At 50.2% G+C, this 12,467-nt stretch overlaps 1 protein-coding gene across 9 annotated transcripts in view; it reads right to left on the bottom strand.

Moving 5' to 3' along the window:
* Nucleotides 1-8,584: 8,584 nt before the first annotated feature.
* Nucleotides 8,585-12,467, bottom strand: part of ERF (ETS2 repressor factor) — a 38,743-nt gene continuing 34,860 nt past the window's right edge. For all 9 annotated transcript variants that reach the window (XM_053267882.1, XM_053267884.1, XM_053267883.1 and 6 more), the window contains 2 exons: nucleotides 12,137-12,252; nucleotides 8,585-11,522 (listed from right to left, as the gene is read on the bottom strand). In XM_053267882.1, coding sequence (XP_053123857.1) covers nucleotides 10,321-11,522; nucleotides 12,137-12,252 — 1,318 coding nt within the window. In that variant the 3' untranslated portion in view covers nucleotides 8,585-10,320. The remainder of the gene's footprint in view (nucleotides 11,523-12,136; nucleotides 12,253-12,467) is intronic.

Here is a 12,467-nt window from a genome sequence, read left to right as displayed (position 1 = left end):
GAGTTTTGTGGTAGAGTCCTGATCTGTATAACTCAGGTGTAGATCTGTACGCATATATATACAGGTTTCCCAGGTTTATGGCTCATGGGATGCAGGTAACAAGCTGTGTCCCCTAAGACACATTTGACATCTAGCTCCACCCCCAGACTACTAATCTACACTTGGTTCTGGTTGTTGGAGGGCAGGGTTCAAATGAAAACAGTAAATCTGGAAAACCTAGAGCCTGCCCACCCATGGGCCACCCTGCATGTACAGCCTCTCAGCTGCTGTGCCAGAGAGCACAAGAACATAAGCATGATCTATCCCAGCGGTTTCCAACCTTAGGTCCCTAGATGTTGTTGGACTACGACTCCCATCATTCCTAGCCCCAGTGGACTTGGGCTGCTGTGGCCGGGCTGATGGGAGTTGTAATCTAATTTCATCTCAGGGGTTCAAAAACCCCTGCCATCGGTTGATTGTGCTGAAAACGATGTCCTCGGTCTGCCTGAATATCCCCCCAAATCAACATCATAGATGGACCTCCCGTGTTATAGTATTAGGGGGCAGGGGTGGGATGGGGTGTTGATCCACTTTCTGTACACCATGCATAACGCGGGACACCTGGCCAGGCGCTGTTAGAGGCACAGGGCTGGCCGGTTCAGCCCCTTACTCTGCTGCAGCGGAGGCAGCCAAGTGCTCATCAAACCTGATTGACGCAGCGATGCAGCAAATCCTTGCATGGCCGCAGCAGCACCGTGGCTGGGGAGCAAGGCCCCTATGTGACAGTCGTCACTCGGTCCAGGGGGCCCGATGCAAACTGATGCGTACGCAAATGTGGAAGGGGAATGCCTCCAGTGCAGGAATGCACAACCCAAAAGGGTTAAAGCAGCAGCAGCAGCAGGTGGGGGGTGGCGAGAGGAAGGGGGAAGCAAGCGAGATTGAGAGGCGGCTAATGAATTATTTAGAAGCCAAGGGTAAGAAGCAAAGAGCCTCCCACTGGGAGAGGGCGAGATTAATTCAATTAGGGGATGACAGCAGAGTGCCACAGGCGGGGAGGTGCCCGTGCCCGTGCACACACCTGCAGGCCGCCAACTGGGCCGCATGCCCGGGGGCCGAGGGCAGCAGCAAACGCAGGTGCAGACCAGGCTCGTGGGGGCAGCGGCCCACCCCTGCCACGGCATCCCCCACGAGAACTGGGCTCCTTCTCGCCCTCCCATGGCTCCTAAGGGAGGCGTCATGGTTGCTAAGCGACGCAGTCTCCTGGCACAGGCCCCGCTGCTTCCCAAAATAGCAAAGGCAGCCCAGAGCAGCCCCACCCTGCTCCCGCATCTCCAGCCACCTCAGGAGGCTTGGTGGGTCGAGGGGCTCACCCCACCAGAGGCCTGCGTGGGGCGTCCGGCCCTAGGAGGTGCTGCTCCTTGTCCCTCAGGTGCCCTGCGCACTGCACAGTGAGCAGTGCACAGGCCTCGGCAGAGAGAGGTTTGTGGAAGCTGGGAGCGAGTATTGTCTGCTTGAACGGATCCATTCTCATCAGCACCCACACGGAACATGAGGGAAGCGACGTGAAGACTCGGAAACATAAAGATCCTACCGCAGCTGTCCCAACGTAGCTTAGGATCGTGCTTCCGTCCACTGCAGTGGTGGAGGGTCAGACTGGGAAGACCCAGGTTCTCGTCCACGTTCAATGTGGAATTCCCGAGATGACCTTGAGATCCTCCCTGTCTTTCAACCTGACCTCCCTCACAGACTTATTGTGGGGTAAAAAGGGTGGGAACTTTGCATGCTGCCCTGAGCTCTTTGGAGGAAGGGTAGAACAAACATGCCGTAAGTTAAAAATAGTTCTCATTTACCAGGTGCAATCTGCTTACCTTGAGGGCATACCTTTCCTTTTAGCCTTGCCAGGAAAAGTTGCTAGGGTTGCCATTCTTAAGCTTTCAGGCGGTAACGCCCCCCCCACCCCATAAAAACCTCTAGAAATTAAATTTCTGCGTGAGTGTGTGAATGTATTTTTATCACTCTTTCACATGCATATGCATAAACACTGTGTAGAATTACCAACCCTCTAGAATTGGCCTGGAGTTGCCAGGCACCAGCATCAATCGTCAGGTCACTATTGACAACAAGCCTGCAGATTTTAATCACAGAGATATTATGAAAAATATTGGAAAAAATATCCAGGAATAGCTTCAGTCACAGTTGGCTACCTGAAGAGGACTCCGGTATGGAATCCTCCACAGTAGCTGGTGAGGCTCATTTTGGACCACAATTAAAACCCTAGACTAGGGTTTTGCTAATACTTGACTAGGCCCAACTAAAATAGCGCACAGCAAGCTTGAGTTTTCCAGAATAAAACAAGGGCAGAATGCAGGAGAATGGACAAAGTGAGACTTGATGGATAAGTCTCCAAAGTCTGCAGTTGGTAAAAATTTTGAGATGGGAGTTGATGCAGACTCCATTAGATTCACCCTCGGGAAGGTTTAGAACAGATTCTATCACTTTGCACAGAGGATCACGGGACAAAGAAATCGAAATGGCTGTTCCCGTGTTGAAAACGTAAGCTCTGGCTGTTAGTTCTGCTCCTTGAGCATTTTTTTAAACTAAAAGAACAAAGTCCTCTTTAATTTTAAATGAGTACAGGACAGTCTGTTGAAGAAAACACAGATATAGTAAGGCAGAGAAGAACCTTCAGCAATGTGTAATATTGTACAAACAGATACAGCTGCCTTATATTCAGATTATCTCACCAATTGTCTGATTTGTCTAGGATCAGCATCTCAGGCACAGTGTTCCCTCTAACAGGGATTCCCAGATATTGTTGACTACAACTCCCAGAATCCTCAGCTGCAATGGCTCCTGCTTGGGGATTATGGGAGTTTTAGTCAACAACATCTGGGATTCCCTGTTAGAGGGAACACTGTTCAGGCAGATATATTTTCCTTCACTTTCTGGCTTAAACAAAAACCCCAGAGATGTCAGGGATTGAACATAGGACCATCTACATGCAAAACAGGTGCCCTACCACTCAGGTGTAGGGTCTGTGTATGGATCCTTGCTGCAAAGGTGATCAAAGAACGCAATACTAACCCTGTTTTCTTCTGTTGTCCAGTAGAGCTGGGGGTCCCAATCTTGGGCCTCCACCTGTTGGACTACAACTTCCATCGTCCCTAGCAAGTATGGACTTTGTCGCTGGGGACGATGGGAGTTGTAGCCCAACAGCAGCTGGAGACCCAAGAGAGGAGGGGTGGTCTTGTGGTAGCAAGCATGACTTGTCCCCTTAGCTAAGCAGGGTCTGCCCTGGTTGCATATTAATGGGAGGCTAGAAGTGTGAGCACTGTAAGATATTCCCCTCAGGGGATGGAGTCGCTCTGGGAAAAGCATCTAGGCTCCAAGTTCCCTCCCTGGTTTCTCCAAGGTAGGGCTGAGAGAGATTTCTGCTTGCAACCTTGGAGAAGCCACTGCCAGTCTGTGAAGACAATACTGAGCTAGATAGACCAATGGTCTGACTCAGAATATGACAGCTTCCAATGTTCCTATGTAAGATTGAAATCCCTGCTTTAGAGGATATGCTACTTTCTGTTTGAGGCACAACAAATGGTACAATGTTCAGGGGGCCGATGCGTCAGGCTTCAGACAACCAAACCACTGCTCCCAATGCCCCGCAGTTTCCGGTACGCACTTAGGAAGTCTTGCCGTTCCTGGAATTAGAAAGTTTTGACTTCATCTGGGTTGGCAGATTTCCCCACCGCTTTTCTCTTGGGTATAGAAAGAACAGGACAGACAAGATATTCTGGTACCCACATCTGACCCGTGTTTCCTTTCATTGCTGATTCTGAACGAAAGAAGGCCTGAGGGCCTTTCAAAGCACCTTTGCAAGAGTAAGAAGCACTGGCAATACCCGAGACCGCCTCCTAGGGCTGCCATAGTCAAGCTCCCCAAATCCGAGTGGCCTAATCCGCATATTATTATTATTATTATTATTATTATTATTATTATTATTATTATTAATTCAATTTCTATACCGCCCTTCCAAAAATGGCTCAGGGCGGTTTACAAAGAGAAATAACAAACAAATAAGATGGCTCCCTGTCCCCAAAGGGCTCACATTCTAAAAAGAAACATAAGACACACACCAGCAACAGTCACTGGAGGTACTGTGCTGGGGGTGGATAGGGCCAGTTACTCTCCCCCTGCTCAATAAAGAGAATCACCACGGTAAAAGGTGCCTCTTTGCCAAGTTAGCAGGGGTTCTTGGTAGAATTCTAGGAGGGGTTTACCATTGCCATCTCCCACACAGTATGAGATGATGCCTTTCGGCATCTTCCTATATTGCTACTATCCAATATAGGTGTTTAGTCTGGGAAACAGACCAGTGGGGATTCAAACCAGCAACCTCTTGCTCCCTAGGCAAGTTACTTCCCCGCTGTGCCATTAGGTGACGCAATACAAATCCACTTGCCATCTCCCCCTTTCTACTCCAAATTGCCCGGTTGAACTTTCACAAGCCCCAAAGTAGTGGAAGAATACAGCTGAGCAGACAGGATGGGGTGGCCCCACAAGAGAGATCTTGCCCCAGGGTAGAAAGGAAGACATAATCTCTTTTGAACCAGCATGGCACAAAGACACAAACCGGTATTTCTAGCAATCTCAAATGGCTGGGCAGTTGTGTCTGCAAAAGACAGAAGAAGTGAAGGAATGTAGTGCTCAAATTTACTCTGAAGAAAAGACATAAGATAAATCATAAATCCCCAGCATTTCCCTGAAGTTTAAAAGCCACAGATACAAGCATGCAAGGTAAAAAACAAAACAAAACTTTCTGCATGCAGGAAATCCAAATTCTGTAACCTGTATTTATAACACAAGTTGTCTCATTTTGCATAATTTATTCTGGTTCCTGTTAGGAGAAGGGAAGGAGTTGTACCACACCCACACCCAGAGAGAGAGAATCCTGCTAAATGAGCTAAGAGGTACCTGTTAATGTGGCAATTCTCTTTTGTTTAGCAGGGGGAGAACAACTATACCTATCCAGCCCCAGCATGGCATCCCTCCAGTGGCTGCTACTGGTGTCCACCTTTACGTTTCTGTTTAAGATTATGAGCCCTTTGAGAACAGACAGCCATCTTTATTTATTACTAACAAAACGGCTTGCAGTTTGCTAGCATGCCTCCTGTTCCACAAAGTGCACACTTTGTGTCTAAAAGACCTGAGAAAAACGGCCAAAGTTTGTTTGAACTGTAGTTGGGATCCCCAACCCATGCTTTTCCAATGGGAGTTTCCCCACATTTCCCGGGACATTAATGGATTTTTCCAGGATTTTTGATTTATTATTATTATTTTTGCTAGACTGGGTGGGGTCTGGAACCAATGTATGAAAACATGTTTCTATCTAACTAGATAGAAACCGCTTTGAGAACCTTTGTTGAAAAGTGGTATACAAATCTGCGTAGTACTAATAGCCTCACAACCAGTAGGTTTTATGGTGCAAGGGGATCAAGCCTATATCGCACCCTATGCAAGATTTCCATGCAGTTCATGTACAACACCTGTCCCCTATTAGCAAGAACCTGGTTCTCATTTGTTCCCAAGGTCTTAAAAGCAGCCCGCCCACCCATTGTTTTAAACATCATGTGAAGAAAACTCGCAAACACTTGGATCCCAAAACAAAACTGGGCCTGCATGGTGCCGACAGGAGCATCGGTAGCAGCCTTCTACCAAGTCAGACCATTGGTCTATCTAGCTCAGTACTGTCTACAGCCAGCAGTAGGAAATGTGCTGAACCAAACGTCACTGAACTACAACTCCCATGACCTGCGGACACAATTTATTACAGCTGGGGAAGGTGGGAGTTGTCGTTTCAGCAACATCTGGAGGGCTACACATTGCCTACTCTTAGTAACACCTTCGTACCTGAGGCTCTGCAAGGTTTCAGGCAGGAGTCTCCTTCCCAGCCCGGGACCTTCTGCGTGCAAAGCTGAGGTTCTGACGCTGAGCTACGGTCCCATCCCCAAAGCTATTGTGGCTCTCGAACAGGAATCAGGTAGCTGGGTTTGAAGAAAGGTTGAGCAAGCAGTTGAACAGAACAGCAACAACGTAGATGGTACTCTACAAAGGCAGGCCCTTGTCCCTAGGGGCTTAAACACTACAGTTCAAACACAGGGGAGACCACAGAGGGAGGGGAGGGGAGGGAAAGCAAGTGTAAACAGGGGGAGAAGATGTAATTATTGCAGTTATGCACACCCAGGCTTAGCAGCAGGAGGGTATTGGGACATAGCAGAAAGGCATGCATGTGCGCACACACACACACACACACACACACACACGCGCATAAAAGCTCCCTACCCAACTCAAAGATACCAGCTTAGCCCAGTCCAGACAACTCCCGGCATCCAGTTGATGATCATGATCGGAATATGGCTTTGATCTCAGTTTTATTGGCTTGTCTTCAGCTCTTGCCACAGTACCACTGGTTTGGCTATAACTTTGAAGTAGGAAAGCACCAAGAAAATGGGTTCCCCACACCCCAAACTGCTCATCAGGCCGCCCCCTTAGCCTTTCATTCCGAAGAGCACAAACGCACATCCTCATCCACCCACCCAAAAATCTCCAACTGGGAAAAGATGATAAAGCAACAGGCAAGGTCAAGAACCCTTGGTGAGTGAGGAACTGCCGGAGTCAAGTCTTTAGCAACATTTCTCTCAAGCCTTGGAATTTTATTTTTTAAAATTTAAACACAGCCAGCAGGGGAAATCTACAAGAAGAATGAATTGTGGAAACCCACACGTGCAAGCTGGACTCTAGATCACCACCATGGTTTCTTCAGGAATAACCATGACAGGCCTCCTCCACTCTCATGATTATGAAGGCTCAATACAGTGGAGAGAAGAGCTGGGTGACTTCAGAAAGAGGGTGGCGGAAAAGCAAGAGGCAGCCCTGAACCGTGAGTGGGGAGAAGATGCTGCATCAGGATTCTATGCAGTGCCTTTCAGGAGGTTTGCAGGGTGGTGTGGTGGGGAGCCCTGAGGTTCTCCAGGAAGACGACAAATCATGGCAGACAAGTTTCCCCAAGGGGCAGCGACTGTCAATCCTCCCAGCAACAGGAAGACGCGAGGAAGGAGCATTCTAGAGCCCACATCCTACCATGAACAAAGCCACACATGCAAGATACAATCACAAGCAGCACCATTTTGCTGGCTTACATAGCAAGAACCACCAGTATGCGCATTAACGATATCAGGCCCCTCTGTGTGGTTTCTGTGGGAAGAGACCAGTGTTCCCTTTAAGGTGTGCACATGTGCGTGCACACAGGGTTTTTTTGATGTCCTTAGTTCATTTTAGATCCTGCTCAGGTTGAATCATGAAGGTCCCACTCTGAATGCATGTGCGCACCCACTGCCTTGATACTGCCACCCAGACCAAAACTCATTCCACACCGGGGGGGGGGGGCTAGAGGGAGCACTAGCAGAGACCCACAAAAAGCCAAAATTCCTCAAACCACACAAAATGTCACTTTAAAGCTGTGTTTTACAGCAGCAAGTGTGCTTGTTCCATTAATACACGTTAGAGCCAGAAGCGAGACAGGTGAGGGAAGCAGTGGTCCTATTCAAAAAGCAGAGATGGAGCCACCAGACATGGGCATTTGCATCACTAAGAGGGAAGGCAGGGAGGGCACAAAGCCCACACATATGGCACACAGGATAGTGCTCCAGACGTCTGACCAGGGAGAAGTGGGTTCAGATGCCTACTTGAGTCTGCAACTTGTCGAGAGACTCAGCACATGCGACATCACAGGCTGTTGTAAAAGATAAAAATCCAATAACCCTCCAGGTAAACCATCCCTTTTCTTTGTAAAAAGGACAAGGATACAAATGGGATAAAGATTTTCTCCACAGGTTTCCACTTGTAAAGATAAGACGCCATGCAACTCCCTACAAGTTTTATTTTATTTATTATTTATTTTTAACATTGTCTATCCCGCTCTTCCTCCAAGGAGCCCAGAGTGGTGTACTTAGGTTTCTCCTCACAACAACCCTGTGAAGTAGGCTAGGCTGGGAGAGAAGTGCCTGGCCCAGAGTCACCCAGCAAGTCTCATGGCTGAATGGGGATTTGAACTCGGGTCTCCCCGCTCCTAGTCCAGCACTCTAACCACGACACTACACTGGCTCCAGTTTTACCGAAGTTACGTTTGATATGCAAGTTATAAGAGAGTAAGTGGAAACGAGGAAGAAAACTGCATCCACAGTTTAGCATTAAATTCTTTTGTTGAGTTTAAGGAGTTGCGGGGGGGGGGGGGGAGAGAACAGGAATCTGGGTCAGGAAGAGCCATCCAGTTGCAAAAAAAAGCAACATCCCCCCCACCCCCTGGTGTCTTTTAGAGCTACAAAGATATCCGTTTTTGTCGACAACCTCTGACATCCTAGAAGCCGGAGAAATAAGATTTTTCTGCAGGTGGGTGGGGAGAGGAGTCCATATATATATATGTGCAAACACTTGCAGCATTTTTCTACACTGCAGAATTCAGCTTTCTTTCCTTAATAAACGACTGAGACCAGCCTGTATCGCACATTATGTATCAGACAGCACCAAATTAAAACCGGAACAAAACAGGGAATACATGAAATTTCAAAACTCTTTATTGGTTATTTTTTTCTTTACATTCTTAAAATGAGACACCCCCCATTTCCTCAATATGTACAAGAAGCTGAATAAGGCTGTATAAAAAAAACCCCTCAAGCACGTGGCTGCTTCACATTCATCCCACAACCCAGCAGGTTAAGAACCGGGTCCAGACCCCAGGGCTGATGGTATCCTTCCCAAACCTGCCTTTGGGGATCTGTCCTGATGCCAAAGGAGCCACTCTTTCCCCTGCTATAGGAGCTGGAAGCTTCTTTCCCACTGAAGGGGTGGGGTGCAGCTGCAAACGAAAGGCATATCTGCCTGTAAGGGCTTGGGGGGCACAACCAAGAGGTACGCGGGTGGGTTGGAGGGGATCCCTGCTTTGTTTCTGGAAGGCACCAGCACCCTGCAAGACCCGACCACAGCCCTCCATCTTAAACAGAAGTGGGGAGGCGGGTGGCTCCAGACCCTCCTCTCTGGGAGGGACGGGAGGAATTCTTCAACCAGGAGGTGAAACAGTGCCTTGATTTCTTTGGGGGAGGTGGGTGAGAGGGAGGGAGGGATGGGTTTCTGTGGGACAACAGTAGCAAAAAGGTGAGGGGGGGGGAGAGACACGGACAGAGGGAAGGGGCGGGGGAAAGGAGTGCCCACTCCCTGCTTATGTTCCCTTGGAAACAGTACTTCAACAGGCACTTAAAAACCCCTTGAAATCCCAAACCACCCACCTCCCTCCCCAACCCCACAGTGGGACAGGCCCGAGGGGGGTCCACACTATGCCCAAGCCCACTTTTTTGGTTACATAAAGCAATGTCTTAATGAAAGGGTTTTTTGTTGCGGCGGTGCGGTGGGGATGGAAGAGGAGACCCTCCGCCCGCCACTGCTCGATTTCAAAGATTGACAAATGCACCAACTTATCATTTAAGTGGTGGCTGGGCGGGGGGGAGAAGGGGACACAACTCAAAAGGAGTGCACTGTCCCTTTCCGCCCCCACCCCTTGAATGCCTCTCTTGCGGGAACAGAACGTGGCCACGTGGCTCGGTTTCGAAGGTAAGGAACCACTTCTGTAGCAGCTGGGTTAACAGAAGGGGGGGATCAAGTTACTGCCCCCTTTCTCATAGTGCTATTCGGATGGGTGGGTGAGATGGGCGTGAATATATGGCTAATTCTCTTTTAGAGATTAAACAGAGCACTTGTGCTTAGTTTGCCAATTGCGGGGGGGGGGAGTTACTGGTTTTCAAGATGACCCACCTAAGAACCACACCCCTCCACAACCCCCTATGAAGGCATAAAGAAGATTTTTAAAACTCTTTCTTATTTCTGTGTCTTTAAAGAGAGACCCTGAGGCTCTACACCTTAAAGAATTTGGGGGGGGGGGTTGAACAGGAAGAAGAGAACCCTTAAAAGTAAAGTTGCCCCAGCATATTAAATTTTAGAAATCCCCCCCACCCCCGCAAAGTTTATATATAGATATTTATATATGTATATAGACAAGTAAAAACTGCTCAGTATTCTCACCATCCCGAAAATTTTCTGGCTTTCAGGGGAAGGGGAAAAGAAAAGAAAAAAGTACAGTCTTAGAACAAATAGGGAAGAGAAGCTGGGGTGGGTTGGGGGATTGAGAAAGGTAAAAAGATAATCTCTGAGTTAAGGCAGCAAAACCAGCCCCCTCTGCCCCTGCCCCGCTCAATGGTCTGTTTGTCCTGGGAAGGGAGGAGGTTGTGCGTCCCAGCTCTAGGAGTCCCGATTCTCAAGGGTCAGTTCAGCAGTGGCTCGCTGGAGCTCTGTGCTGATCCGCCGGCCTCCGGCACGACTGCTCGCATCGTCTTCCCCCTTTACCTTCTTGTCATCTGTTTCTTCGGCCCCAGCACCAGCTTCCAGCCGCTGGTCCTCGCTCCAACGGCGCTTGAAGCGCAGTTTGAGGGGGATGCATTTGCCACTCTCTCCGGCCCGAGAAACCGGGGCTGCCACTGCCGCCTGAGGGCCCTCCTCCGTCTCCTCCTCGGCCTTCTCGGGAGGCGCCGGAGGGGCCTTGAAGACCTCCTCGTCATCTTCGCTGATGTCAGTGACCTCGACGGTGAGGTCCTCCTCCGATTCGCCCTCCGAAATGGGCTCCACCTTGATCTGCGGGAGCGGCGGCAGCTCCGTTGCCGATGTAGAGGCGGAGGACGACGAAGAAAGGCTGCTACTCGATTCGCCCGGAGACGCGGCCAAAGACTGCTGCTTGTCACGGTTGCGCCGCCCCAGCGGTGGTGGCTGCAGCTTGAACTTGAAAGGGGTTGGAGGCTCCTCGGCCTGCGGAGGCGGTGGTGGAAGAGGAGGCTTCTCCAGGCGCTGGGGTTGCGGGATGACAATGTTGGGGTAATGCAGGAAGGCCCGGGGACTGAGGTGGTAGTTGTACACGCTCTGGGTGTGGGCCTGGAGGTAGCGCTTCATGTCCTCGGGGTTGAAGGAGAAGTGGGAGCCCCCTGGATACATGGGGCTGAGGGTGGGGGAGGGAGTGTAGTTCATGTGCGTGGGAGTGAGTGGGAGGGCCGGGGACAACTGAGGGGGCAGGAGGGCAGCGGGTCCGGCCATGGGCGAGACGGGGAAAGGGCTGAGGGGCTCAGGAACCCGAGGGCGAGGATACACCCGGAAGAGGCTGTCGTGGGTCAAGCGGGGATGGCCAGGCACTGGGGGTCCCCGGAAGCCACCTGCCTCTCCTCCACTACGCCTCTGCTCCTCTGCCAAGGACTCCTCCACTTCTGAGTTGGCAGAGGTGCCGTCACTGCAGTCACTGACAGAGCCGCGGGCCAACCGGCGAGCCACCGCAGAGAACACCCCGGGAGAGCGCAGATCTTCGGCAGGTGACAGCACATCGGATGGTGTGGAGGGCGGAAACCGGAAGTGGGAGCCACCCGAGGGCACCGGTGGGGCGCTCTGGGGCACCGCCCCACCTGCAAACACAAGGAGAGGGGAAAAATATTTGGAAAACCCAATTTTCGGGGCGGGCAGGTTTGAGGAAAAAACCCCGATCTACGTCCTCACCACTGTTCTGCAATATCCCTCCTATATTCCAACCAACACATGAAGCTGTCTTAAGGCAAGTCTATTAGGTAGTATAGCCTAATACTGCCTCTGGCTGCAAAAATGGCTCTGCCACAGAACTATGGCCTGGCTGCAGCTGGATTCTAGAACCTACATCTGGAAACCCAATCTTTGCTTTACATGCAGTCAATACAGCACAAGGGAGGGGGATTTGTGTGCACAAAGCAACTCCTCAGTTTGGGCCCTGCAAGTGCACCATTGCTTCTTCTCTGAATTCATGACGTTGCTCAGTGGAAGCATCCTACCTTTATCTGGGGTGTCCCGCTTGGGCTATCCAGCTGTTGCTGGACTGAAGTTGGACACTGCTCGTCCAGCTTTCCAAGTGTCAGAAAGTTAAGATACTTCTCCTGTCTGTACAAAGCTAACCTAAGGTACAAAGGTAGCACCACCCCCTTCTCTGGAAGGGCATGTATCTTGGGAGTCTCTTCTCAACACACCCTGCCCGCCGCAGATCCCAACTCACCTGCCATGCCCATGTCAATGAAAGGGTAGTTCACCAGCACCAACTTGTTGAAGTTGAATTTGTATGTGAAACGTTTGCCCTTGGTCTTGTGTAGGATCCGCTTGTTGTAGTAGTATCTGAAGGAGGACAGGGAGGAGGAGGAGGAAAGTCTACGGTCAGTGACTCACAAATCCTTTTCATCACCCACCACAGAAACTCTTCAGGCTCAGAGTGGGCGGCCTGTGGTTCTTGTGTAGGCCTAGAAGTCTTGAGTTGGGCAGCCTGAACGCTCAGACAGCATCTGTCTGCATTCAGAACGAATAAGTTTCTACAACCAATGGTAGCAAAGGAA

This window comes from Hemicordylus capensis, chromosome 7 (genome assembly GCF_027244095.1).
Source record: "Hemicordylus capensis ecotype Gifberg chromosome 7, rHemCap1.1.pri, whole genome shotgun sequence".
NCBI lineage: Eukaryota > Metazoa > Chordata > Lepidosauria > Squamata > Cordylidae > Hemicordylus > Hemicordylus capensis.
The sequence above is the reverse complement of the archived record's forward strand: the minus strand, read 5'-3'. Positions and strand labels throughout refer to the sequence as shown.